Genomic DNA, 27,348 nt, shown 5'->3' on the forward strand with positions numbered 1-27,348 from the left:
AAACATCCTGAGTCCTGCCACATGGCAGTTAATATACTGGACTTGGAGGATACCTACAGTATCATGTAACACTTAAAAACAATCTTGAATTACGGAGAAACTTCCTAATAGTAAGAACAATTAACCAGTGGAACAGAGGAGGAACAGAGGTTTTGGGTTCTTCAACACTGAATGTTTTAAAGAAGAGACTGGACAGTCACTTGTCTGAAATGGTATAGGTTCTCCTGCTTGAGCAGGGGTAGAAGATCTCCAAGGTCCCTTCCAGCTCTACTCTGATTGATTGATCTACATGACTGGCAGAATATTTGTGTAATGAGTCCCCCCCACAACTATCCACAGCACCACATTATGGACCACTGATTCAGAAGGTGGACTTAAAACAATTCATCAAGTTTCAAAGAACTCAGGTGTTCCTAGAAAGGTGAATTTAGCACACAAGTCCAAACTAAAAAGCAGAAGAGATATTTTCTTAAATAGTAGTATAGCTTGCTCAGTCTTCCACCTCTTCCCCCCAACTCTTCCCAGCCCCTCCTTCAAAAATATTTTTTGATTTACTTCTTTTTAAATAATAAATTGTGCAGGTTAAAAAAAAATGGTGAACTTCAATCTGTCTTTTAACTTGCACTTTCATAAAAATGTTCTGGATGGATCCACTTCCACAAAGCCTCCCATTTTCCTCAGTGTGACCCACCTTCCTGAGTGGAGAAGGTCCCTTCCGGACAAGGAACGCAGTCATAGCAGCAAACTGGCTCTCCTTCTCGAGCCCTCTTGACAAATCCAGGATGACAACTTTCCACACATTTGGACTGAGGCAGGGACTGAGCAGAAGAACAAGGAATGCCAAAGAAATGGTGCTAGGACTCTCCGTCCATGGAAAATGGAGGGAGAAATGGATGGAGACAAGTAGCCTCTGGTCTTCACTGAGGTAAATATGAAATCTCTGACTACTTCTAAACAGAGGCAGGAGGGATAACAAATGGAAAATTCTTCATTTACTTCCTCCCTTTTGCTTTTGCCATTTAACATTACAATAAAGGACTTTTCTACTTTAAACTTTATTAGCGGATTGAATTGGGGAAAAAATTAAGTATGATGATATATGTAAAAGATTTAGGAAACTTTTATTCCATTAGGTTTTTTAATACAAAATAAAACTGATGAAGAAAGAAACCTCTGACTAGTAAGATCTTGAAAGGTTTCCATAAAACATGGCAAAGCCTCTCCACTAAGGTCCCATCTGTTGAAGAACTTCCATTAGATGATACCAACTGGCATGGAAGGCCAATCACCCTGGAGACTATGGGCTTTGCCCACTTGAAATGGGACCCCAGGCTTTGGGAAACAGAGAAAAGACACCAAAATTTCTCTCACCTTATTGAGCAACTTTAGCTGTGAAAGAGCATTTTGTTTGATAGAAAGTCTCTGTCTTTTAAAATACGCCAGACTCTCTCTCCTGGGATGCTCGTTGGGGAGAACCAAGAAGCGGTGAATGCCAACATCTGCTGTTATCTCTCCATTTTGGTCCAAGTACATTTTTATATCAGAAATATTCCAAAATTCATTCTTCTCCAGAAAGGGATGAAACTAGAATGGGAACATCCAGGAATTTGAAAAGCAGAAAACTTTGTTTCTTATCCCACATTGAATCTTTCTTCTACAATTGTCCAATCTCCAAATACGGTTAAATAGGGTACAAATACTGCCAATATCTTCATAAGTGAATGAAAAAGTTTGAGAAAAATTTGTCAATCATTTAGTGACAAAATATAAAGAAAATATAATCCACACAGTTAGTCAATTATAGGGAACATTCAATAAAGAACAGAGAAAAAAAAGATGATCCATAAACTCTTTGAAAACAACAGGTTGATTCCCTGAAAGCATGGGTTGATCAAGAAGAAATCTTTCAGGCTAATCTTCTCCCCTGTAATCCTGATGGAAAACACCTCCTGATGTGCTAATTCTGCTTTATTGTAAAGTGACTTTAACAAAAAATTTAAAATCTGAAAGAACAAATCTCCCACCAACACTTTTCTCAGCTTGAAAAGTTAGGGAGGATCCTTTCTGAGTTTCTTTCTCTCCCATTATGCAGCTGCAGGATTCTCCCCTCTTATCTGATCCTTCCCTAGGCAGCCTCTCTTCTCCTCATCCCAAAAGTCATTCTCACATATCATTACACTTTCTAAATGGATTATGGGAACTCTGGTGATAGAACTGGATTTCAATAAAGGACTCACAAAGAATTTTGTGAATTTTGTGGAAAGTTGAGGGGTGGTATGATAACTAAATGGATAAAAACTGTCTTCAAAATGTTACTCAAATAATTTTTAACAATTTTCAATTTTTCCTATGAAACCTGAAGGTGATGGATTATAATTTGCCATTGGTCATCAAGTTTTCTGTTATTAATACGGTAATTAATAGGATCTTAGACTAAGCTAATTTGATGTGATTTAAAGAATATAAAGTCTTTCAACTTAGAAGCTTTATTTGAAACTTTATTTTAAAGTTCATTTAAAAAGTTTGATAAAATAACAATGGTTTTATATCAACTTAAAGGCAATAATCAGAAGCAATCAACAATTGTTGAATAGGATGGATTGGATGGATGGACTGGAATTTAATTTGCTGCTGGCATCCCTGAAGGAGGAGTCTGGTTTGAAGGCAGGCTGCTTGGAGATGGCTGGAGAGGCCATGGACCCTGAAGACTCAAAGTGGACAGAACGGATGACTGATGAAATGGATTCTTTCAAGAAGATTGAGGGAGATTGGGGAATGAACTTGTCATATTTAACTGGAAAACAAGTCTTAACAGCCGTTGTTTTTCCATTTACAGGAGGTCCTATGACTTTGGGGAATGAAAAGCAGTTGTTGGGAAAGATCCTAATTAAAATTTTAAGGAAATGTATTATTATTAAGAATCAACCAAAGATGTTTAACCCTGGACAGATTCTGGATGGATCAGAGGTAATGATTGTGGTGGTCTGTAGTACATAAGAAGCCCCTATAAATATTCTGTGAGTTAAATACATCAGCAGATAACACAGAAGTTTGAAGTTTTGAAATTTAACTTTATTGTTGGATTGCCGGTAACTAGGTTTTTTATATACAGCAGATAGATGACAAGTCAAGTAGTTGCAAATAGATGTGTAATTTATAATGGTGGGCCTGTTTCGCAAGGGGGAGAAACTATTATAGCTGTATTGTGTTCAACTGGGGGGACAATATGCATGTTTTTTGTCTGTTTTTAATGCAAATTAAAAAAAATGTGTTGTCTACTTTTGTATTGTCATTGTAATAGTTTTATTTTACCTTTTTGAATAGAAATTTTTATAAGAGGAATATCAAGTTTCGAGAAACAATATTTATGATTAGCACACAGAGAAGGGTGCATAAGAAAAAAGCAGTAGAAAAATATCTGATTTTTAGCAACTAGGACTTGACTAACAATAGAGTTTCATATAAGAACATGAATGATGGACTGGAAAAAAGATGAGGGATTTCAAACTTGATATGTATGTTTGTGAAAATGATCTCAAAATCGTAGTTAACTGGAAACAGAATCTGAGTCAGCCGGGAGATGTTCATGGGAAGAAGGCAAATGCAGCCATAAGAATCTCAGGAAGTGAATGTTCTGGTTAGGGGAGATTCCAACTCAAGGACCAGGTCCCCTTGCAGGCACCAAGCTTGGAGTAGAATTTGTACAAAATCTACGTGAACTTCAGGGAAAGGTTGAAAAGCTTCTGATTCCTCACTCTCACTCTCTTTTTCTTTTTTCTTTCCCCGCCTCCCCCCTCTCTCACACACACATACACACACACACACACACACACACACACACTTATCCCTGCAAGTCCCCCTTCTCTGCCTGCTCCAGAGAGAGAAGCTTGCCTGCGCAGAAGAGGCACGGATCGAAGCGCGTCCCAGTAAGTTAATAAGCAGGGCTTTCCTGGGATGCGAGCAATGCTGCCGGGTGCTTGGAAAGGACTTCGGCCACCGGCCCACCACTAAAATCAAACAATGAGGCGAGGCGCAAAGCTGGTTGGAAGAGTGTGTGCGTGCGTGCGTGCATGTGTTTTTTTTGTGTGTGTGTGTGTAAAATGGGCGGTTTCATCCAAAGGAGTTTTTGTTTCAGGTGGATCTCCTAGGTTTGGAAGGAGGAAAGGAAGGGGTAGAAAGGGAGAGTAAGAGAGAGGCGAAAGAAAAGGAAAAAGAAAGGAAAGGAAAAGAAAGGAAAAGAGAGAGAGAGAGAAAGAGGGAGTTATGGAAAGAAGGGAAAGAAAGAAAGAGATGGAGGGAGGAGGAAGTGAATGAGATATAGTTGGATGGATGGGTCAATAGATACATGGAGGGAGGGAGGGAAAGAGAGAAAATGAGAGGATGGAAGGACACAAACCATGGCTTCAGAAGACTCTTTCAAACAGCACAATGTTTGAAAGGGCTGGAAGGGATCCTCGAGGTCATTTTCTAGTCCAACCCCTGCTCTAGTAGGGTCAGAAAGGACCTTGGAAGCCATCTAGTCCAACCCCTGCTCCAGCAGGAGACCTCATATCCTCTGGATTATTTTGGTGCCTCTAACAGAGAGGAAAATTGCCAGAAAAGGGAAGGAGTTTACTAGGACAAGGCTGCCATGCAGAGGAAGGCAGAGACAGTCCTTGACTTATGACAATTGAGCCCAACATTTTGGTTGCTAAGCAAGAGCATTGTTAAGTGAGTTTTGCCACATTTTACTCAATCCATGACATCTCCTGGCTCTAAGAGTCATGTGCAGGCTAGGGAAGAACATCTGAAGGCCTGTGTAATGTTCTAATGTGCAGAAGTGATAGTTAAATGTGTGCCAGAAAGTGAACTCTGGGTGTGTTTTTCCAAACGCAATAAGTGAGGTTGAATGTGTATAGTTTTAGAAGAGCTGTGTGTGTGTGTGTGTGTGTGTGTACATACACATACAGTGTATAAAGTAGATAATGTATCTTTTTGTGTGCCTATACACACACTATACCTAGTAATATGTATGTACATATATGGCATATATACAGTACATAGGATTAAATTGTGTATTTTGGATGTTCATTAGTACTAAATAAATAGACAGGGAAATTGTATCTCCTTGAAATTGTATCTGGTTGATGCAAGGAGAGGCCAGGCAAGGTACCCCTTAACGTGAGTGATGTCAAGTTGGCTACACCCACCCAATCACATGACCACCAAGCCACACCCACCCAGTCCCATGACCACCAAGCCACACCCACCCAGTCCCATGACCACCAAGCCATGCCCACAGAACCAGTAGTAAAAAGATTTGAATCCCACTACTGGATACAACCCTCTTCCACTAACTGACTCCTGTTACACACAAGTGTAAGATCCGCTCACTCTTATTCCAGAGTGTCAGACATGGAAAAAGTTAATTCAGTTACAAGAGAGAAGATTTTAACTGAATGAGAGAAAAAAAAATGTGATAAAAGGATGAGCTGTTTTAGAGCTGAGCCAGTAAAGCAGAGAAGTTCAGTCTCCTCTTCATCGTCTGAGAGCAAAGACTGAGCAGCCTTTAGTCAGAGAAGCTTGAAATGGGATTCCTGCAGAGAGGAAGGGATTGGGCTAGATGGTCTCAGGGTCTCCTCCTAATTTATAAAGGTTGTCATGCCACAACATGTACCGTATTTTTCGGAGTATAAGATGCACCGGAGTATAAGATGCACCAAGGTTTTGAAGAGGCATTTTTTTTAAAAAAGTAGGTAGGTAGGTAGAGGGAGAGAAAGAGGGAGAAATACAGTAGGTAGGTAGGGAGAGAGAGAGAGAGGTGGGGAGGTAGATAAAGGGATAGAGAGAGAGAGAAATAGAGAGAGATATAGAGTTAGAGAAATACAGTAGGTAGGTAGGGATAGAGAGATAGTAGGTAGGGAGGTAGAAAAAAGGGATAGAGAGAGAGAGAAATAGAGAGAGAGAAATACAGTAAGTAGGTAGGGAGAGAGAGAGTAGGGAGGTAGGGAGGTAGATAAAGGGATAGAGAGAGAGAAATAGAGAGAGATATAGAGATAGAGAAATACAGTAGGTAGGTAGGGATAGAGAGGGAGAAATAAAAAAGAGAGAGAGAAATACGGTAAGTAGGTAGGGAGAGAGAGAGAGTAGGTAGGGAGGGAGGTAGATAAAGGGATATATATAGAGAGAAATAGAGAGAGATATAGAGATAGAGAAATACAGTAGGTAGGTAAGGAGAGAGAAACTAGGGAGGTAGGGAGGTAGATAAAGGGATAGAGAGAGAGAGAGAAATGAAGAGAGATATAGAGATAGAGAAATACAGTAGGTAGGTAGGGATAGAGAGAGAGGGGGTAGGTAGATAGAGGAATAGAGAGAGAGAAGTAAAAAGAGATAGAGACATACAGTAGGTAGGTAGGGAGAGAGAGTGAGTAGTTAGGTAGGGAGGTAGATAAAGGGATAGAGAGAGAAATAGAGAGAGATATAGAGATAGAGGAATACCGTAGGTAGGTAGAGGGATAGAGAGAGAGAAATAAAAAGAGAAAGAGAGAGAAATACAGTAGGGAGGGAGAGAGAGAGAGAGTAGGTAGGTAGGTAGGTAGGTAGATGTTTCCAGATGTATTTATCCATGTGCTGGAAAAGGAAATTGCTGACAATCTGCAGCACCTAAGACTTTGTTTCTGCTGGCACAGCACTTGATCAATCTAATTCTCATCAGTTAAAGAGCTTTCCAAAAGGGAGGAAAAAGGTTTTTGCATTCTGCAAACCTCCCCAAAACAGACCGTTTTTGTGAAAACGCCCCCCCTCTTTAACAAAGTCATGAATAGCCTTGGGGGGGCTTGCAGAGTGCTCGGGGGGGGGGGGCAAAATGAGTAATAAATGGTGCGTTTTTCGCAAAAAAGTTCTTTGTTTAAAAAAAATGCATGCATAGCCTTATGGAGGCTTATAGAGTGCTGCTGGGGGCTGTGGGGGGGCAAAGTGTCCATTTTTTGCTCATTACTGCCCTCCCCAGCCCCCAGGAGCTCTCTGAAAGCCTCCATAAGGGTATGCAAGGCCATTTTGGTGAAGGGGGCGGGGCTTCGGAAGGCAAGAAATGCTGTATTCGATGTATAAAACGCACCCAGATTTTCAGCCTCTTTTTTGAGGGAAAAAGGTGCGGCTTATATTCTGAAAAATACGGTAACTGTTGTGCTGTTGTTGCTCTAGCCCCACCTGGTGGCCGGGGGCAAATAAGCCTAACTATAAGGTCTGAAGCCAGACTCCATTTTCTGTCAGCCTTTGGAGAAGACGGAAGCAGCCATTGTGACCGAGACCCCTGGTCAACTGGAGACGGCCTCCCTCCCTCACACGGAGCATCGCTGGGGAGGTTCCAGCTGCTCCTTTGCTGGCTGTTAGTTAATGCTGCCTATCTCGTCTTTCTATTTGATTTCCACTCTTTGCATCTCCTCAGTTTAACCTGCCCTCTTCTCCCAATAAAGCATCCAGATCCACGCTAGGCTCCCTTTCATTGGAGGAGAATAGGGGGGCTTAGCTGCCTGTCCAGCTGCACACAGACCCACGTGCAATGGGGATGGAAGAAAGGTGGAATTCCACCAGGCTAATCACAAACCCACAAATACAGGAATTTATTTGAAAAAGAATACAGCATTTTCCAATTAGCAGTGCTAAATATCAAAATGCCATGGTATCTACTCTTTGGAACCATTAATTCCCCGAGAAATTAAATTGGCCAGATCTGTTAAGATGGTTCCCCTCCTTCTCCTCTGGATTCCTTCTCCAAAGAATCTAAGATTAATGGATCCATATCGGGACCCCCATACCTGCCATGGCTGCAGCCTTGGAGACCCCAAGATCTTTTCATCCTCCTTCCTTCCCCTCCTCGATCTGGAGGAATATGCAGCATTCAGGGCCTGGGCCAGAGTCTTCATGATACCGTAATAGTGGTAGTGATTTTGGATCCTTCCTCTGTCCCATTTCTCCTGGGTCTCCAGTGGGGCTTTCTGGGTGCATCTTCTACGGCCTTTGACAGAAAAGACATTTTTTGAAAGAGAACAATGAAAATAATGATCTTGAAACTTTTCTTCCACAAATAAAAAGGGTTTAAAGGCAGAATCATTTGGCCTTCCTTTTCCCAGATAACCAAAGTGCCAAAGACTATGGATGTATTTGAGAAGTCTGTGCTTGTATATTTTATATGCTTTAAAACTTGTGAGGATCCAGACTTTCCCCTCAATGGGTCCTGGGAGACGCATAAGTGTTAAATGGAAAGGAAGAATTCTGTCCCAAATGGAATCATATTCTATGAAGTGAACAAAGACGTTGACTTGTCTCCACTTAGAGAGGGAATCCCTGAGGTATGCAGTATATCCAGTTGTTGAGAACAGTTGTGATATAACCACACAAATTCCATTCCTGACAAGCACAGGAGGGAAAATCCTCATGAAATTCTCTCCCTTTTCTGTGTCTGAAGCAAAGAGGCCAATCAGGGTCCATCTGAAGTGGAGGAGCAGCTGGACAATTGCTGGGTACTGGAATCCTTCTTTGGGGACCATCTGGTGGAAAAAGGGGAATCGACTTTTATCACTCAGAGCCTCTGAAGCTGTTAAATAATTGATCTGAAACAGGAATTGAAAGGTTTAGAGCCCTGATGGGGAACCTGTGGCATGCAGAGCGTCCTCTCCTGGCATGCAAGCCGCCCCAGCCCAGCTCCACTAGCATCCACATGCAGGCGCTCTTCCTGCCGGCCAGCTGGTTTTCGGGCCTTTATGGAGGGTCAGGGCGGGGGACCCGTGAGTATGCAGGGGGGGGCTCACATTGTGCAGCAAACTTCGGCGGGCTGGAAGGGAGTGTGGATGCTCCCCCCCAGTGCTTCCTGGCTCAGTTGGAGGCTTCCTTCAGTCTTCAAACAGTTGCAGGTTTTTTTTTGGGGGGGGGGTTGCTTCCAGGTTGGTGCAGGAGGCTTTCCAGGGCCAAAATGGGGAGTGGAAAGCAGAGGGTTTTTTCCCCCCATTGTTCCCGAATTGTGAGCTCTTAGGAAAGTAAGAGCCAGGAAAGTAAATTGCCAAGGGCCAGGGCCAGGGATGCATGAGTATGCAGTGTGTGTGTGTGTGCTCTCACGTTGTGCAGGAAACTCTGCTGGGCTGGAAGTGAATGGTCTGGGCCTCCAGTGCTTTCTCGCTCAGTTGGAGGCTTCCTTCAGCCTTCAAACAGTTGCAGGGGGTTTATTTTTTATGTTTTGCTCCCAGGTTGGTGCAGGAGGCTTTGCAGGGCCAAAATGGAGTGCAGAAAGCACAGGGTCTTCCCCCCCCCTCCATTTTGGCCCTGGAAAGCCTCTGCACCAACCTGGAAGCAAAAAACCCCAAACAAGCCCTGCAATTATCTGAAGGCTGAAGGAAGCCTCCAACTTATCTGGTTGATTATCTGGAACCGCGCCAGTCCGGCTTCAGGCCGGGCCATAGCACGGAGACGGCTTTGGTCGCGTTGGTAGATGATCTCTGGAGGGCCAGAAATGGGGGTTGTTCCTCCATCTTGGTCCTATTAGACCTCTCGGCGGCTTTTGATACCATCGGCCATGGTATCCTATTGCATCGACTGGAGGGGTTGGGGGTGAGGGGCACCGTTCTGCGGTGGTTCTCCTCCTACCTCTCTGGCCGAGCGCAATTTGTGTTAGCAGGGGGGCAGAGGTCGACCTTGAGGCCACTCACTTGTGGGGTGCCGCAGGGGTCGGTCCTCTCGCCTCTCCTGTTCAACACATATATGAAGCCGCTGGGCGAGATCATTCGTGGGTTCGGGGTAGATTACCATCTGTACGCAGATGACACCCAGCTGTACATTTCTACCCCGAACCACCCCAACGATGCCATCGAAGTGATGTCCCGGTGTCTGGAAGCCGTACGGATCTGGATGGGAAGTAACAGACTCAAGCTCAACCCATCCAAGACGGAGTGGCTGTGGCTACCGGCACCCTGGTTCAACCAGTTCAACCAGTTGATCAAATCACTGGCTATTGGGGTCGAACATCTGGCCCCCGTGGATTGGGTGCGCAATTTGGGCGTCCTCCTAGATACCCGGCTGTCAATGGACGACCATGTGACAGCCGTGGCAAGGGGGGCGTTCCACCAGGTCCGCCTGGTGCGCCAACTGCGTCCCCTATTGGACCAGGCTGCCCTCCGCACAGTCACCCATGCGCTTTTGACATCCCGGCTGGACTACTGTAACGCTCTCTACATGGGGCTCCCCTTGAGATGTACCCGAAGGCTGCAGCTTGTCCAGAATGCGGCCGCGCGGGCAGTTCTGGGAGCCACTAGGTAATCCCATGTAACACCTCTCCTGCGCGGGCTGCATTGGCTTCCTGTGGCCTTCCGGGTGCGTTTCAAGGTGCTGATTATCATCTTTAAAGCGCTCCATGGCACAGGACCTAGGTATTTGCGGGATCGCATCCTGCCCCATACATCCCTTCGGCCGATTCACTCACACAGAGAGGGACTTCTCCGGGTGCCGTCCACTAGGCTATGCCAGCGGGCGACGCCCAGGGGAAGGGCCTTCTCTGTGATGGGCCCGACCCTCTGGAATGACCTTCCCCCTGATATCAGAACAACTACAGATCTCCGCTCCTTCCGCAAGAAGCTAAAAACTCACCTGTTCAATTTAGCCGGCCTGGCCTAATTCCAACTTCCCACCCCATGCCTGTATTTTTAAATTCGAGGGGTTGGTTTTAGGTCGTGTTTTAATTTTTAAGTAACTTGTACAGGGCTCTAGGTTTAATCTGGTTTTAAGAGTATTTATTATGTATTTGGTTTTTAATGTGGTTCCTGTACACCACCCCGAGTCCCCTCGGGGAGAGGTGGCGGTCTATAAATCAAATAAACTTAAACTTAACTTAAACTCAACTGACCCAGGAAGCCCTGGAGAGCCAGGCCATTCACGCTCACTTTCAGCCCACCAGAGTTTTCTGCCCCAGGGTAGAAATGAAAACCTGTCCTGTGGAGCCCACTGCCACTTGGGCGGAGGAGGACGACGACACAAAGAAGAAGAGGAGGAGGAGAATGGCGAGGCTTTGCAGGAGCTGGCAGGGAGCAGGTCAGGTGGGGCTGGCTGGCTGGCTGGGGAGGGGGCAATCATGGTGCTTAGGTGGCAGCAACCTTCATGCCCCGACTGTGCTGGGGAGGAAATAAGAGGCCCTGCTTGAATGGGGATGAAAGTACACACACACACACCCTGCCTCCCTGCTCAGGTGTCGGCCACACCAGTTTGGGTGCCCTGGCTGAAGCACGCTTTCTCTGACACACAAACACACACACACACACACACAAACACACACACACACACACCACACATTACTCTCTTACCCTCCCTGTCTCTGTCTGGCCCCATTTGCATGCTCAGCTGTCGCCCACACCATTGGCAGCAGTTTGGGTGCCCTGGCTGAAGTATGCTTTCTCTGCCGAACACACTTGGATTGCCTCTCTCTGTCTGGCCCCATTTGCTGCTCCTTGAGACAAAGAAGCCTCATTAAGTAGCTAAGTGGAAAGTAGTTGTGGGGAGGGGAGAAGCAGGAGACCTGCAGGTAACCACTTTTGCCTCTCCCCCCCACCCACCCAGAATGAAAGTTTCTGGATCCCTGACTCTGCAAAAGAAGATGGGTGCCTGAATCTGCACAATATTATAGCACCCAGGAGCATCCATTCTCGGCACAAAAAGCATTTCCCAGCCAACTATCTTCTCCCTTCTTCAAAGGCAATGAAGCCGAGAAACAAGAGAGGAGACAGAGATTTGGAAAGTAAGTGAGTCCTTGTTGCAGGAAGGGAGGGAAAAGCAGGAGGCATCTTAGTGGGTTGGGGAGGCCTTGAGGGTCTCTTCTATCACTAGGACCCCCATGGCCTTCCCCACCCTGAGATACAATACAATAACAGAGTTGGAAGGGACATTGGAGATCTTCTAGTCCAACCCCCTGCTCAGGCAGGAAACCCTATACCGTTTCAGACAAATGGCTATCCAACATCTTCTTAAAGACTTCCAGTGTTGGGGCATTCACAACTTCTGGAGGCAAGCTGTTCCACTGATTAATTGTTCTCACTGTCAGGAAGTTTCTCCTCAGTTCTAAGTTGCTTCTCTCCTTGATTAGTTTCCACCCATTGCTTCTTGTTCTACCCTCGGGTGCATTGGAAAATAGTTTGATTCCCTCTTCTTTGTGGCAACCCCTGAGGTATGGGAACACTGCTATCATGTCTCCCCTCGTCCTTCTTTCTATTAAACTAGACATACCCAGTTCCTGCAACCGTTCTTCATATGTTTTAGTCTCCAGTCCCCTAATCATCTTTGTTGCTCTTCTCTGCACTCTTTCTAGAGTCTCCACATCTTTTTTACATCATGGCGACCAAAACTGAATGCATTATTCCAAGTGTGGCCTTACCAAGGCATTATAAAGTGGTATTAACACTTCACGTGATCTTGATTCTATCCCTCTGTTGATGCAGCCTAGAACAGTGTTGGCTTTTTTGGCAGCTGCTGCACACTGCTGGCTCATATTTAAATGGTTGTCCACTAGGACTCCAAGATCCCTTTCACAGTTATTACTGTTGAGCAAGGTACCACCTATACTGTACCTGTGCATTTCCTCTTTTTTTGCCTAAATGTAGAACCTTACTCTTTTCACCATTGAATTTCATTTTATTAGATAGTGCCCAATGTTCAAGTTTGTCAAGATCCTTCTGTATCTTTAGCCTATCTTCTGGAGTGTTGGCTATTCCTGCCAGCTTGGTGTCATCTGCAAATTTGATGAGTTCCCCATTTATTCCCTCATCCAAATCATTGATGAAGATGTTGAAGAGTACTGGGCCCAAAACAGAGCCTTGGGGTACTCCGCTGCATACTCCCTCCATGTAGATGCAGTTCCATTGAGGACTACACGTTCAGTGCGGTTGGTCAGCCAGTTACGAATCCATCTGGTGGTGGTCATGGGCACGTTGGTATCCTTGAATTCTAAGCTCTTAGGAAAGTATCCCCTCCTTTTGGGTTGCAAACAGCTGTTTCCAGTGGGGAAAAAAGGACAAAGCAATTGGGGAAATAGTTTCCTTTGCTATATTTCCAGTCTGACTTAGACCATGGCAGGGGCCCTACAGAAGAGATCTTTCAAGGATCATTATGTATTCATAGAAAAGCAACTAACTTAGCTCTGCTCTTAAATTCTAAAGCTGTTGTACATAAAAAACAGAGGAGCTCTGATCAACTACCAGAGCCATCATTTTGAAGTTTTGCTGTATTGTAGTCTGTCCCCATGAACTGTAAGTATGGAATAAACTGAGCCTGGTTTGTTCTCAGTCTTTTCAGTGGCCACAAACTACTAGCAAAAGTGGCATTTGATCACAAGGCAAGGAATGTTTCCCCTTTTGCACTGGAGCATCCAAGAAGGGACAGCAAAGACCAAGAAAAAGAAGGAAAGAGGAGAAGAGAGCAAGGAAGCAAAAAGAAGGAAAGAGGGGAAGAAAGAATGAAGAGGGAAGGAAAAAGAAGGGAAGGAAGGAGATTATAATGAGAGAGGGTGAGGGTGTGAGGTAAATTCTGCCTTAGCACGATCACCAACAGCCCTGTTGCCTTTTACCATCTCCTTGACCCATCCTCCTGATCTCTTCTGGTGGTCTCCCATCCTATCATTGAGGATGCTTTGGTTACAAAGCTAGGTCTCGTAAGGAGAGGGAGTGGGCCTCCCTCTAACCCACATACTTTGCCCTCCTGCACACACCATGGGCAACCAAGGAGAGTGAGCACAGCAGCAGTGGGAGCTAGCCATGCCCACCATGGCCTCTGAAGTCAACCACAATGGGGCCCTCATTGAAATTGAGTTTGATACCACTGGACTAACAGATGACCTGAGTGCTGAGTGCTGAGTGCTGCATGTGTTGCTCTCAAACTTACAACGTATGAGTCAAGGTTAGAAAAATTATCAGCTTGCATTCAACAGCAAAATTCACATTAATCAAAAGCATGCCAAAGGCAAACTTTTACGTTTCAATAAAAAGGTGTTTGTATCATTGAAAGCACTGTTATTGGGGGGGGGGGGGGTTCAGAGAAAAGACGTTAATCATGTATGAGTTGTTTTTCTAAACTAAAACCTCATTACTCAGATTAGATTGCCGTGTTGGGACTCCGAGATAAATAAGTGGGTATGGGTTGCAGTTTGGGCATTCGGTCTCTAAAAGGTTTGCCATCACTGCATTAGAGCATACACAGAGTGTAACCTAATTCAGCTTTTGTTAAATTGCTGTTGAGAGAAGCTCAATTATAACCTAACGTGCCAACTACATAGATAAAACGTCTAGGCAAATTGCCAAGCTTAGCCTAGCAAAGTAACATCTTGTGAAAAGTAAAATGTGGATTCTGCCACAGTAGCCTTGCTTGTACCTTAAAATGTGTGTTAAGCATTCCCTAACAAAGCTATGAGTTATACTCCCAAAAATGGATTTCTTTTCCCTTCTGCAGTCTACGGTTTTCAGAGCGCTGACAAAAATCATGAAATTTGCGTGATATCAAATGATGTTTCTATAGCAATGACGTTCTGTGCAAGGTATAAGATGTTTGGAAAAGTTTTTGGCGTGCACCTGTTTTTCTCTCTCTGCCTACTCTTTTAAGGTGTGAGACAAAAAGGTCATCCAGTCTTTTGCTTTCTGCAGAAATAAAAGGTGATAATCCATAGCTTCGTCTTCAGAGTTTCACTGGACTTATCAGATTCTGAGCTGCATTCAAAAACCTTACACAATGAGGAATGCTGTGTTATATTTGGGGTCAAATCAAGTCCAAACCATTATATTTTAATAAATGCAATCTTGTTCTCATGAAGGCATTAGAATAATTTGTTAATTAGACATTGTTTAAAATATTAAAGACAGAATATTAGCAAGATTGTATTATAAAAGTGGAAAATAATAAATAAATTAAAAAACTATAAACAATGTAAGTCATATTACTGTATCTCACCACTAAAATTTATTGCAATTAGATTAACATGTGCAAATGCCAACTGAAGTATTCTATTCCAATAAATGGCCTACTATAATTTTGAGGATTGCTGCATATTTTAATGCTTCTAAAGCCCAGATTCTTTGTGGAGGAATCTTTTTAGCTTCTTCTCCAGTTGTACAAGAAACAGGGAGACCTCAGTTCCTCATACAATTTGTCAGTAGTAGAATCCAAGATTGGTCTTTAATTGAAATTTTGTCTGTTCTAACAGCCACAATTTTCAGAGTGTGTTAGTTTCCATAGATTAAATTTAATGCCAATACCCATATTTTCTGATTTTAGACAAAATCAGAAAATATGAGTAAATTTCCAAATCAGCTCTGAGGGGCAGCAGCTGGAGTCCTTTTGTCCACCCCAAGATACTCCTCAGAGGCTGTGGTTGGGTTGGTTCTTTCTGGCAGTGGTGTAGTGTGGGGGGTGCAGGGGGGCCCGGCCGCATCGGGCACAACATCTGGGGGGGCGCTCGCACTCGCAGCTCTCTGCCCCTGCCTGGCTCACTCACTCTCTCTCACTGCAGTGCTGGCTGTGCGAATCCGATCCGAGCCGCCGGTGCCCGGGTCGCCGCCCACTGTGGAGGGGGGGGTGCCAGGCGTGCGGTGCGGTGCGGAGAGAGAGCAAGGGACAATCTGGGGGAGGGACAGTGTTGATGTAAGCCAGTGGGTCTAGCAACCTTTAATTTATTTATTTATTTTGCTGAAAGAGTAAGGCAATAGGCATGAAGGTGAATAAACATTATGTTAAGAGTAAAGAAATGGTTATACAATGAAGGGGTGCTAAAAGTGCAGCAAGGCAAGAAAGTGATTTTCTTTTTTTTTCTTTTTTTAGAATTTTAGCAGAATACTACACCTATATCATGCCATACAAAAAAGAATCTGGTGCACAAGGCAGGAAAAGCATTGGCTTTATTTTGTCATGAAAAACGTGATAGTCTAGTGTCAAAGGCAACTGAGAAAGCTCTGCAGGTATGCAAAACCTATTGCATACCTACAGAGAGAAGAGTTGGAAGACGCAACAAGATGGATGGTGAGAACAGTTGCGATGCTGGCTTGACCTTAATACAGGAAACAAGCAGAGAACAACTGGAAGCAATTGATCAGCTTCAGGCAGAAATTAAAAAACGTACTACGCAGATGAATACGCTTCACCAGCGATTTGCTTTTTTGCAAATCCAAACATTGTTGGATCCTGGAAAAGATGATTTTATTAAGAAACAAATTCAGCACATGTGTGCTCAGTACACAGAATTGAATGCTGCATCTATGCTCACCGAAATAACTCGACTTCGGCACCACATTATCTTGTATAAGGAGGTCAATCCTGATGAGCAGGTTGCAAACTGGTCAGCTTTAGATTTGCTTCACTGGGTGTATAAGTGGAAGCTGCAAGAAAGTTTAACTAACTTTGTTGTCACATTAAGAATCTTTCTTACTATCACTGTTTCTACAGCGAGTTGTGAAAGAAGTTTCTCAAAACTTAAACTAATTAAAACATATCAGAGATCTACAATGAGCCAAGAAAGACTGAGTAATCTAGCAATACTGTCCATTGAGAGAGACTTTAATGTAGATTTCAATTCCGTTGTTGAAAAATTTGCGCTAATTAAAAGCAGGCGAATTTAAATTAATCTGTATATACAGATTGATATCTTGCACTTCTTGTTAGATATTTACATAAACCGCTGTAGTCTCCACTCAGGTCCGCCACTAGGGCGGGAACAAGGGGATGTTCTGATTGGACGGGAGGTCTGCCAGCTCCCCATAAAAGGGGAGCTGCATGACCCCGTATTCAGCTGGATCACTACTACCTGACTAATAAAGAGCTGTTATGCCACTATCGTCTGGAGTCTGTCCTCTCGTTGCCCGAATCTAACACTGGCGACGAGGGTGGGATCGAGAGGCAGATAGGATGAAGATCTACTAGCAAGAATCCACGGATTCGATCCAGCCCTGGATTTCGGCGGAAATTCCGGCAGCCATCTCAGCGCTGCAAATTCAAACGCAAGACAAGATGGCAATGCACGCTCCACCAACCCCGTACGACCCAGTAGCCGAACATTGGGAATCCTACATGTTGAGATTCGAGTGCTTCCTCGAGGCAAACAATCTCATGGGAGTACCGGACTCCCGGAAAAAGAATATGTTCCTGAGCTACTGCGGTCGAGAGGTCTTCGAAATGGCCAGGGATCTATCGGAGCCAACCCCCATCCAGGCGGTAACATGGACGGCGCTACAACAAACGCTGCAGACGCATTTCACGCCAAAACCTTCCTGCCACGTTCGCCGCCACGAATTCAACATGAGGAATCAGAAGGTGGACGAATCCATCAACCAGTACGTTGCAGCGCTCCAAAAAGCAGCTACGCACTGCGAATTCAGGGATCTGGATGAACACATCCTTGCACGCCTCATATGCGGACTTGGATTGCAGAAACGGTTGTTGGCCAAACCCAACTTAAACCTGCAAATCGCACTGGATGAGGCGAGAGCTTCGGAATCAGCAGACAGATCTACAGAAACGCTGCAACGCGGGTACAACGCACCCCAATCCGGAACCAGGCAGACCCGGGTGCATCACGAGGCCACCGACCAGGAGACCGAGGACAGCGAGTGCGAAGACAGCCATCGCATGCGCACCAGCCACTCAAACCCGGCGTGAAAATTCAAATCCCGCTTGCCGCCCTGCGCAAGCTGCGGAGGGAGCCATCCCCGGTCTACCTGCCGTTTTAGAGACGTCGTTTGCCAGCGTTGCGACAAGATCGGACACATTGCAAGGGTGTGTCAGAGCGAAGTCCCTGCTACAACATGGCAACCGCCATCGTATCGCTGACAGAAGCCCACCCCAGGGGCTTGGCGAAGAAACAAAGGGCGCCCAGAGAGAGAATCAAGGGAGTCAGCAGAGAGAGAGTATGCCCAGAGAGCAGAGAGAGAGTATTCCCAGAGAGAACCACTAAGAACCTATCTCACAACAATAGGACAGGTCCGCACAAAGCGACCTAAAAAGCTGAAACTCACTGTCCTCCTGGAGGACTCCCCTTGCGAGCTGGAAGTCGACACGGGTTAATCACTGACGATCATCTCGTGGTCAGCAATGAAAAAGGCGATTCCAAGCCTAAAGAAGTGCCAACTACGAACACCAGACATCCTGCTTCGAGACTACCAGGGGAACAGGGTCCCCATCGTGGGTCAAGGCACATTCAGAGTCCAGTTCAAAGTCATCACAGCCCAGCTGCCCGTGACCGTAGCCAGCGCGCCACTGCAAAGCCTCCTGGGACTGGATTGGTTCGAAGCCCTGGGGCTGGAAGTTACCGGAATCAACGCCATGGGCAACAGTAGCGCTGAAGGAATTTTTAAGGAGTTCGAGGATGTGTTCAGCCCCGGCCTGGGTAAGTATGTGGGCAAACCAATCTCATTTAATTTGGATCCAAATGTGGCGCCTATCAGGCTCAAACCTAGGAGAGTGCCTTTTGCACTCCGTCCAAAAATAGATAAGGAAATCGATAAGCTGGTAGAGCAAGGAATCCTCGAACCAGTGGATCACGCTCGCTGGGAAACCCCAATCGTGACCCCCGTTAAGCCAGACGGGTCAGTCCGCATCTGCGCGGACTATAAATGTACAATTAATGTTGCCCTACAACAAAGTGCATATCCTGTGCCCGTAGTACAGCACCTATTGCACTCATTGGGGCCAGGATTTTTTTTTTGCAAAACTAGACATGGCACAGGCTTATCAGCAGCTGCCAGTGGATAGCGCCACGGCGGAGGCCCAAAGTATAGTGACGCACAGGGGTGCCTTTAAATGCAACCCTTTTACAATTTGGCGTAAGCATCGCTCCGGGATTGTTCCAAAGCATCATGGAACGGCTTTTGCAGGGCATACCAGGCGTCATCCCGTATTTCGACGACATCTTGGTATCGGCTGCAAATGAGGAGCAATTATTAAAGCGTGTTAGGACTGTTTTGGCCAGAATTCGAGAAAAGGGTCTCCGCCTGAAAAAGGAAAAATGCCAAATTAACGTGCTCGGCGTAGAATTCCTGGGTTACAGGATCGATGGACTGGGGATACACCCAACATCGAGAAAAATTAAAGCAATTCAGGATGCCCCCACACCACGAAATCAGACCGAGTTGCAGGCCTTCCTCGGACTTCTTAACTTCTGCAGCGTCTTTCTCAGACAGAAAGCTACCGTCGCTGAGCCGTTGCACCGACTTCTAGCAAAGAATGCAAAATGGACCTGGGGATGTTCCGAGACGGCCGCTTTCGCCGCAGTCAAGCGCCTGCTGACGGCCGACTCTCTGCTAATCCAGTACAGCCAAACTGTACCGCTGGTATTGACCTGCGATGCCTCACCTTTCAGCGTCGGCGCAGTACTCAGCCACAGAATGCCAAACGGAAACGAAGCCCCCATCGCCTTCTACTCAAGAACATTGGCTTTGGCAGAACGCAACTACAGCCAACTGGACAGGGAAGCGTTAGCCGCTGTGGCTGGAGTCAAGCGATTCCACGAATATCTCTACGGCCGCGATTTTGAACTTATAACGGACCACAAACCATTGCTGGGTCTACTGGCAGGAAACCCTCCCACACCGGTCTCCCTCTCCCCGCGCATGACCAGGTGGACTGTTTTCCTGGCTGCGTATTCCTACAAACTGGTACACCGACCGGGTTCTACATTGGGGCATGCAGACGCGCTCAGACGCTGCCCGTTACCGGAACTGTTGGCCGACCCCACTCCAGAAATACCGGTCCTTTTGATTGACTGTTTGGACACAGGGCCAGTATCTTCTATGGACGTTGCTAGGTTTTCTGCTAAGGACAACGTAATCAGACAAGTACAAACTTGGGTATGGAGGGGGTGGCCCAAAGGGAGTGTGGGACCCGAATTCAAACTGTTTTGGTCTAAGCGTGATGAACTATCGGTTTTGAAAGGGTGTTTATTGTGGGGGGATCGAGTTGCTGTACCGCACAAACTGCGGAGAAATGTATTAGAAGCTTTGCATGTAGGGCATCCTGGGATCGTAAGGATGAAAGCATTGGCTAGGAGCTACGTGTGGTGGCCTAACATGGACAAGGAGATAGAGGAATGGGTAGCCACTTGCAATCTGTGCCAGGAGTCCAGGCCAGCCCCCCCTGAAGCGCCCGCTACAGAGTGGGACAAACCGCAAGCACCCTGGTCGCGAATACACATAGATTTCGCAGGACCAGTTCAAGGACAAACGTTTTTAATAGTTGTGGACGCATACTCCAAATGGTTAGAAGTAGTCCTGATGACCTCAACCACGGCAGAGGCGGTCATCAAGGTTCTACGGCGACTTTTCACCACGCACGGCCTGCCCGACCTCCTGGTATCCGACAATGGGCCCCAGTTCACAGCCATGAAATTCGAATCCTATTTAGCGAGTCAAGGAATTCGGCATGCCCTCGTCGCGCCATTCCATCCAGCATCGAACGGTCAGGCGGAAAGAATGGTGCGCTCTGCAAAAGAGGCCCTCGCTAGGATGGGCCCGGGTGAGTGGCAAACACAAATCGATCACTACCTGTTAATCCAACACATTACCCCTAGCGCCACGACGGGGAGGAGTCCCACTGAACTCATGGGTCGCCGGCTAAGGTCTCACCTAGACCGACTACACCCAAACTACTCTGCCACATCGCCCCCAGACTCCACAAGCAAAATTCGGAACTTTAGCATAGGGGATTCCGTATACGCCCACAACTATGCAGGGGGGACACTGTGGATTCCAGCAAAGGTAATAGGCATCACCGGACCTCGTTCCTACTTGTTAGAATTGCAAGACAGTAGGAACTGGAAAAGACACATCGACCAACTCCGAGGCCGCCTGACACACTCCGACCTACGATCATCGAACAAGGAACTCATACCATCGGGAGGATTGCTGACACAACAACCCGACACGCACATCGCAAATGACTACGGCACAGCAGAGCCAGGGGTGGAACCTGAGACTGACGAAAGAATGGAGCAGTCCCCGAGCGAAGGGAATCTGCAATCCCCAGCCAGGACAGTGGAACAAAAAGGACACTCCGATCCTGCGCCCGTTCCGGCACAACCAGAACTACGCAGGTCCATCCAAACGAGGCAGAAACCCGCATACTTACAGGACTTTGTCACTAACCTGAACACTCCATCTAAGAGGGGAGGGGTGTTAGATATTTACATAAACCACTGTAGTCTCCACTCAGGTCCACCACTAGGGCGGGAACAAGGGGATGTTCTGATTGGACGGGAGGTCTGCCAGCTCCCCATAAAAGGGGAGCTGCACGACCCCATATTCAGCTGGATCACTACTACCTGACTAATAAAGAGCTGTTATGTCACTATCGTCTGGAGTCTGTCCTCTTGTTGCCCGAATCTAACACTTCTATTAAAGAATTACAATTAGAGGTACAGGATTGAGGAAGTTGGCTCCATCTAGCCCAGCCTTGGATTATCTCCAGGATATGGTTCCATTTTGATGTTTAGTTTTTGTTCTTGATATTTTTTGTCGTTTACGATGGTTGTGAGACGACATATAATAGCATGGCCCATGCTAGGTTACTACATTTGTAGATTTGTATTCATAGACCTGCTGAAAATGTGGAGAATGTGTAATGCATGTTCGCACTCAATAAAGTGTTTGAAAATAAACTTGTATTTAGATGCAAGGAGAAGAGAGGTCGACCCTACGCCCCCTTACTTGTGGGGTGCCACAGGGGTCGGTCCTCTCGCCACTCCTGTTCAACACATATATGAAGCCGCTGGGTGAGATCATCCGTGGCTTCGGGGTGGGATACCATCTGTACGCTGATGATACTCAGCTGTACTTTTCCACCCCGAACCACCCCAACGAGGCCATCGAAGTGATGTCCCGGTGTGTGGAAGCCGTACGGATCTGGATGGATGACAACCGACTCAAACTCAACCCTTCCAAGACGGAGTGGCTGTGGGTACCAGCCCCCCGGTTCAGCCAATTAATTCCATCATTGGCCATTGGGGGCATTCATCTTGCCCCCGTGGAGCGGGCGCGCAATTTGGGCGTCCTCCTGGATGCCCGGCTGTCCATGGATGACCATGTGACAGCCGTGGCAAGGGGGGCGTTCCACCAGGTTCGCCTGGTGCGCCAATTGCGCCCCCTACTGGACCGGGACGCTTTGCACACAGTCACTCATGCGCTGGTGACGTCTCGCTTGGACTACTGTAACGCTCTCTACATGGGGCTTCCCTTGAAATGCACCCGGAGGCTACAGTTGGTCCAGAACGCAGCCGCGCGGGTAATTATGGGGAGTACTAGGTACTCCCATGTGACACCATTCCTGCGCGAGCTGCACTGGCTTCCTGTGGTCTATCGGGTGCGTTTCAAGGTTTTGATAACTATCTTTAAAGCGCTCCATGGCTTAGGACCTAGTTACTTGCGGGATCGTATTCTGCCCCATACATCCCTGCGACCAATTCGCTCGCACAGAGAGGGGCTCCTCCAGGTGCCGTCCGCTAGACAATGTCGTGGGGCGGCGCCTAGGAGTAGAGCCTTCTCTGTGGCGGGCCCAGCCCTGTGGAATGACCTCCCTCCGGATATTAGGAATACCTCTGACCTCCGCTCCTTCCGTATTAAGCTTAAGACCCACCTATTCCAAGCAGCTGGCCTGACTCAACTTTGATCTAACCATATCGCTCCTGACGGGTTTTTAACTGGGTATTTTAATTATATTTAATTTTTAGGGGTTTTAAATACTGTATTTTAATTGTTTTTTATCAGCTGACCTCCTCCTTGTGTATGTTTTAGTGTATGTCTTTGTTATATGTTTGTTTTGTTCACATATTTATTTCGTATGTTTCATTGTACGCCGCCCCGAGTCCTTCGGGAGAGGGTGCGGCTAAGAAATAAATATATTATTATTATTATTATTATTTTACTTTAATTACATCAGTATTTTCATAACAAACAATACATGTGCTTAGGGGGTAAGGGTTTCTTTAACTAATCTAGTGGAAGAGACTCGAGTGCTAAAATCCACGGGTTAGGGGGCGTAAATTACTTGCCTTGCCCTGGGTGCTGACAACCCACGCTACGCCATTGCTTTCTGGTGGTTTCTCTCTGAAGCCCCAAACATCACATAGATGTAAGAACAGGGGGGAAACCTTGGCCTCAGATACTTCAATAATTGGGGCTGAGGAAGCTGGAGAGCTATGAGGTTTTCATTTAAGCACCACTTTCACTCATGTCTTTGATCTAACTGAGCTCCTTTGATGATGAGGGAGACAAGATTCAGTCTCAGAAAAAACAACCCCCGTTAAGGAAAGGTTTTATTTGCTCTATTGGCTGACCATCTATGGCTAGGATGTCATTTCCCAAAGACCATAACTTTTGAACTTGATTTATTAATTATTAGATAATTATTATGAGAAAAGAACCCAAGTCTTCCTCACAGGGTATGTAATCCAATGTGTAAGTATGATAATATCACAGTGTAAATCAGCAGGTTCCAATAGGTATTTAGCATGCTAAACATATGTACCCATAACAGAACTTATAACAAAATAAAAGGGTTGGAAAGGACCTTTGAGGTCTTCTAGTCCAACCCTCTGCTCAAGAAAGAGACCCTATACCAGGGGTCCTCAAACTACGGCCCACAGGCCAGATATAGCCCACTGAAGCCATTAATCAAGCCCACGGGGGACCACGAGGCTGCCCCACCAGAATCAACCCACCCAACCTCCAGTCCCCACCCACCAGTTGAGCGCAGGCCTTACCTTCGCAAGCCCCAAGGACTGAAGCTGCAAAGTAAGACCAAAGTTTTTGGCTGGCACAGTACTTCTGGGGACTGGGGAAGCCAAAAACGGGATGTACAGAGGCCCCAGGAGGGGAAAATGGTGCTTCTGCCTCAGCTTCTTAGCTCGGGCTAAGTGGAACGCAGAGCCATGTCACCTGCCACGCGCAGCCTTGCCCGTTGCTCTTCTGGGTTTCTGGTGTGCATGTGTATGCAACAATCAGCTGGCCTCTGTGTGTACAGTAGTGCCAGGAACTGAAAGAGCTGGTCTTCCGGTTTCCACCAGCCAGCTGATCGTCATGTGGGTGCGTGCCAGAAACCGGAAGAGGAGCTGCCTGGTGCACAAGTACGCACTGGCATGCACATTGGGCAATTCTTCTTCCAGATCGTGTCCCTGACAAGAGCACTTGGTGCTGAAAAGGTTCTCCATCCATGCACTATTCCAAGGGTGGTTTTTCCATGACATTATAAAGCGACACCAAAACTTCATGTGATTTGGATTCTCTCCTTCTGTTGATGCAGCCTAGGATTGCAATGGCTTTTTTTGGCTGCTGCAACACATTGTTGGCTCACATTTGAGAGATTTTCCTCTAAGATTCCAAGATCCCTCTCACAGTTCCTGCTATTGAACCAGGTTTCACCTAATCTGTACCTGTACATTTGGTTTTTCTAGCCTAAGTGTAAGACTTTACTTTTCTCTACACTGAATTTCATTTTGTTAGATAGGCCCAGGGTTCAAGTCTATCTAGATCCATCTGGATCTTGAGCCCATCTTCTAGGATGTTGGCTATTCCTGCCAGTTTAGTGTCATCTGTAAATGTTATGACTTCCCCATCTATCCCTCATCCAAACCCTTCATGAAGATGTTGAAGAGTACCGGGCCCAAAATGGAACATTGGGATTCCCCACTGCTTGTTTCCCTCCATGTAGATGTAGTTCAGTTGAGGACCACAGGCTGAGTCCATCTGGCGCTGATGCTGTCTATCCCACATATTTTTAGCTTACCAAGAAGTAGATGGTGGTTTACTTTGTCAAAGCCTTTTTAAATCCAAGTATACTACATGCACTGCATTTCTCTTGTCCGCTAATTTAATAATTTTTGTCAAGAAATGAAATAACATTTATTTATGATCTGTTTTTGGATCCTTCATAAGTTCTGGTAAGTCATTCCTATCTATACTGAATAACAAGGGTTCAAATATTCATCTTTCCCCTCCCCCTTGGTAAGCATAGATCCTTCTTCTCATGGCTCCATTGAGCCCAAACCTCTCTCTCAAAGAAGGGCTTGGATCAGGGCAACAGTCTGAGCTCCATTTTGAGGGCAATCCATTGTCTCCTTATTTCTCTGTTTATTGAGTCAAATGCTGCACTAACATCTGGAAAGCATGCAAACCTTGTTTTTCCTCACTAACATAGATTAGATATTTCAAGACAAATTTGTTGCTAATATTAGATAATAATCTATGCATTATTTCTTATAAAATCTATATAGCATTTGTTAGAGTTTTGGCAGTGTGACTAGTAGTATGTGATAAACCCAGGAACAATAACACAGCACACAGGGCCTTAAGACAATTAACAGTGGTTTATCTACAAACTATATACAGACATATACAAGCAGGAGATAAATTCCCTTTCCATTCACTACAGACACAAGGAGAGAACTGAATACAGGCTGAGAGAGAGAAACACCCTCTAATGACCACGTATATATAGACTCCTCTTAAAACAGTAAATGACTTGTGTGGACCCCACCAGAGTCTTAAAGAGGAGATACCACAGCTGCAATGAATCAGCCTCATTGCATCAGCCACATTGCATTAGCTTACTGATTACAGCTTACAACTTTACATCAGCTGGTAGCTATTAAATCCTCCGTAACTTGACACATTTAACTCTACCTAAAACCTTCTGGTTCTTCTGCAAGGAATGCATTTTTCTCAAGTTTAACTAAGAGGATCATGGCAGAAATTATAGCCACAATATCTGCTATTCCATTTGGCCTATAATTGCTAGAGTCCTTTTTATTCCACATTTTAGATTGATAAAATGCTACTATTGCCAACTTCAATGTGACTGGATAGGAAAGGCATTATTTATATGTGGAAATGAAGATGCCAATAGAGGCTCCAACAATCAGGGATATATTTTGATCATAGTTGGTAGAATGTCTTAACCAGGGAATGTATTACTTGCCCTTCAGGCCTTTTATGATTAATCTCAACATGAACATAAAGGGATAAAATATTCACATTTTTGCTAATATGGAGAAATGCAGCTCTTGAATTCCATGCAGAAGACATGATTGCATCTATTGCTCACCCACCACCCCTCACCACACCCTTTACAAGATGGAGAAAAACACACACAAACCTGTGGGACTTTGTAGGTGCCTCCTAATGTTGACAGCTGGATGGAGATCTCCCTGTGAGCTCCATCAAGAAGAGCCAGAAGGTTCTCCTTCCTTCCACAGCCGTAGTTGGGGACATTGGCTTCTCCAGTGGAGAGAATGTCCAGCAAGGCATCTGAAGTACGGAAAGTGCTCCAATAGTTGACATGGATGTTGTAGCCCAGTGTGAGATTGTGCAGGAGCTGGGAATTCTTGTTAGCCATTTGAATGGTGAAAATATACTGTAGGCCGTTTAAAAAATTACCAGCACCCCTATTGTAAAAAAAAAGTTATTATAATCAACAGCAACAACAAATACTTTAAAAGAATATATATAATCCTCCAGAAGCCTACTGAGCTGTAAGCCAACATTGATCCAAAACCAATGATCAGTTATACAAATATGGAATTTGGCTGAGGTTGGCAACTACAACTGGTTCAACCACTACTTTAAATAAAAATTATTATTCAAGTGATAAATTAAAGATTGAAGTGAGAGAGGAAAATAATCTGCAGCCCTTTCAGCTTTTTTTCAGACCCCTTTTTGAATCTCTTTCACAAAATCAGACAAAAGAGAGAAGCCATGGAAATCAAAATCATTCAGGAAATTAGACATATCCCCCAATATAGGAATAAATGAAAAATCAAAAGAAAAGAAAAGAAGGGGAGTGTTAGAATGAATGGAGTGCAATTCCATCACCCTGAATAACTTACAAATCACGGAAAACAAACTGAAGAGAAGGAGCCACATTGAAAAGCAACTTTATATTCACTCTTTCCACTCCACTGATGACTATACCGATGAGATGGTCTCCTGGGCTGTAAAAGCTCTGTGGTCGTTTTCCATCCTGGTGCTCCAAACTCTGTGGGCATTTCATTCTCAGCTTCCCAGAGACTTGATGGGACAAAAGCAGCATCAGAAGCAGAAGCAGGAGGTCCATAATTCATGGGGCAAATCAATCAATCCCTTTCCTGTTTCCAAAAGAAGAATTAGAAGAATTCAAAGGACTCTCACAAGGTGGAATATGATCCAGTTGCTTTCCTGATTGAAACACAGAGAAGCACTCAGCTTCACCTGGAAAAGAGAGAGACGGACATTCAAGAGCACAGACCCTGCCTGTCCCTAAACTCCATATTTCTCTGCCCAAAGTCTCCCCTGGAGGATTCGGCCAAAGAGCAGAGCTGAAACTTTTATCATAATTCTC

At 45.5% G+C, this 27,348-nt stretch overlaps 1 protein-coding gene across 1 annotated transcript in view; it reads right to left on the minus strand.

The window, feature by feature from the left end:
* LOC309393737 (vomeronasal type-2 receptor 26-like) overlaps nucleotides 1-27,084 on the minus strand; it is a gene marked incomplete at both ends in the record, with an annotated part of 29,102 nt that extends 2,018 nt beyond the window's left edge. Inside the window, 5 exons of the mRNA XM_081956232.1 lie at nucleotides 692-818; nucleotides 1,372-1,584; nucleotides 7,797-8,591; nucleotides 26,128-26,416; nucleotides 26,858-27,084. Coding sequence (XP_081812358.1) covers nucleotides 692-818; nucleotides 1,372-1,584; nucleotides 7,797-8,591; nucleotides 26,128-26,416; nucleotides 26,858-27,084 — 1,651 coding nt within the window. The remainder of the gene's footprint in view (nucleotides 1-691; nucleotides 819-1,371; nucleotides 1,585-7,796; nucleotides 8,592-26,127; nucleotides 26,417-26,857) is intronic.
* Between the last annotated feature and the right edge of the window lie 264 nt (nucleotides 27,085-27,348).

The sequence above is a fragment of the Natrix helvetica genome (assembly GCF_964273705.1).
Source record: "Natrix helvetica genome assembly, chromosome: 5".
Taxonomy (NCBI): Eukaryota; Metazoa; Chordata; class Lepidosauria; order Squamata; family Natricidae; genus Natrix; species Natrix helvetica.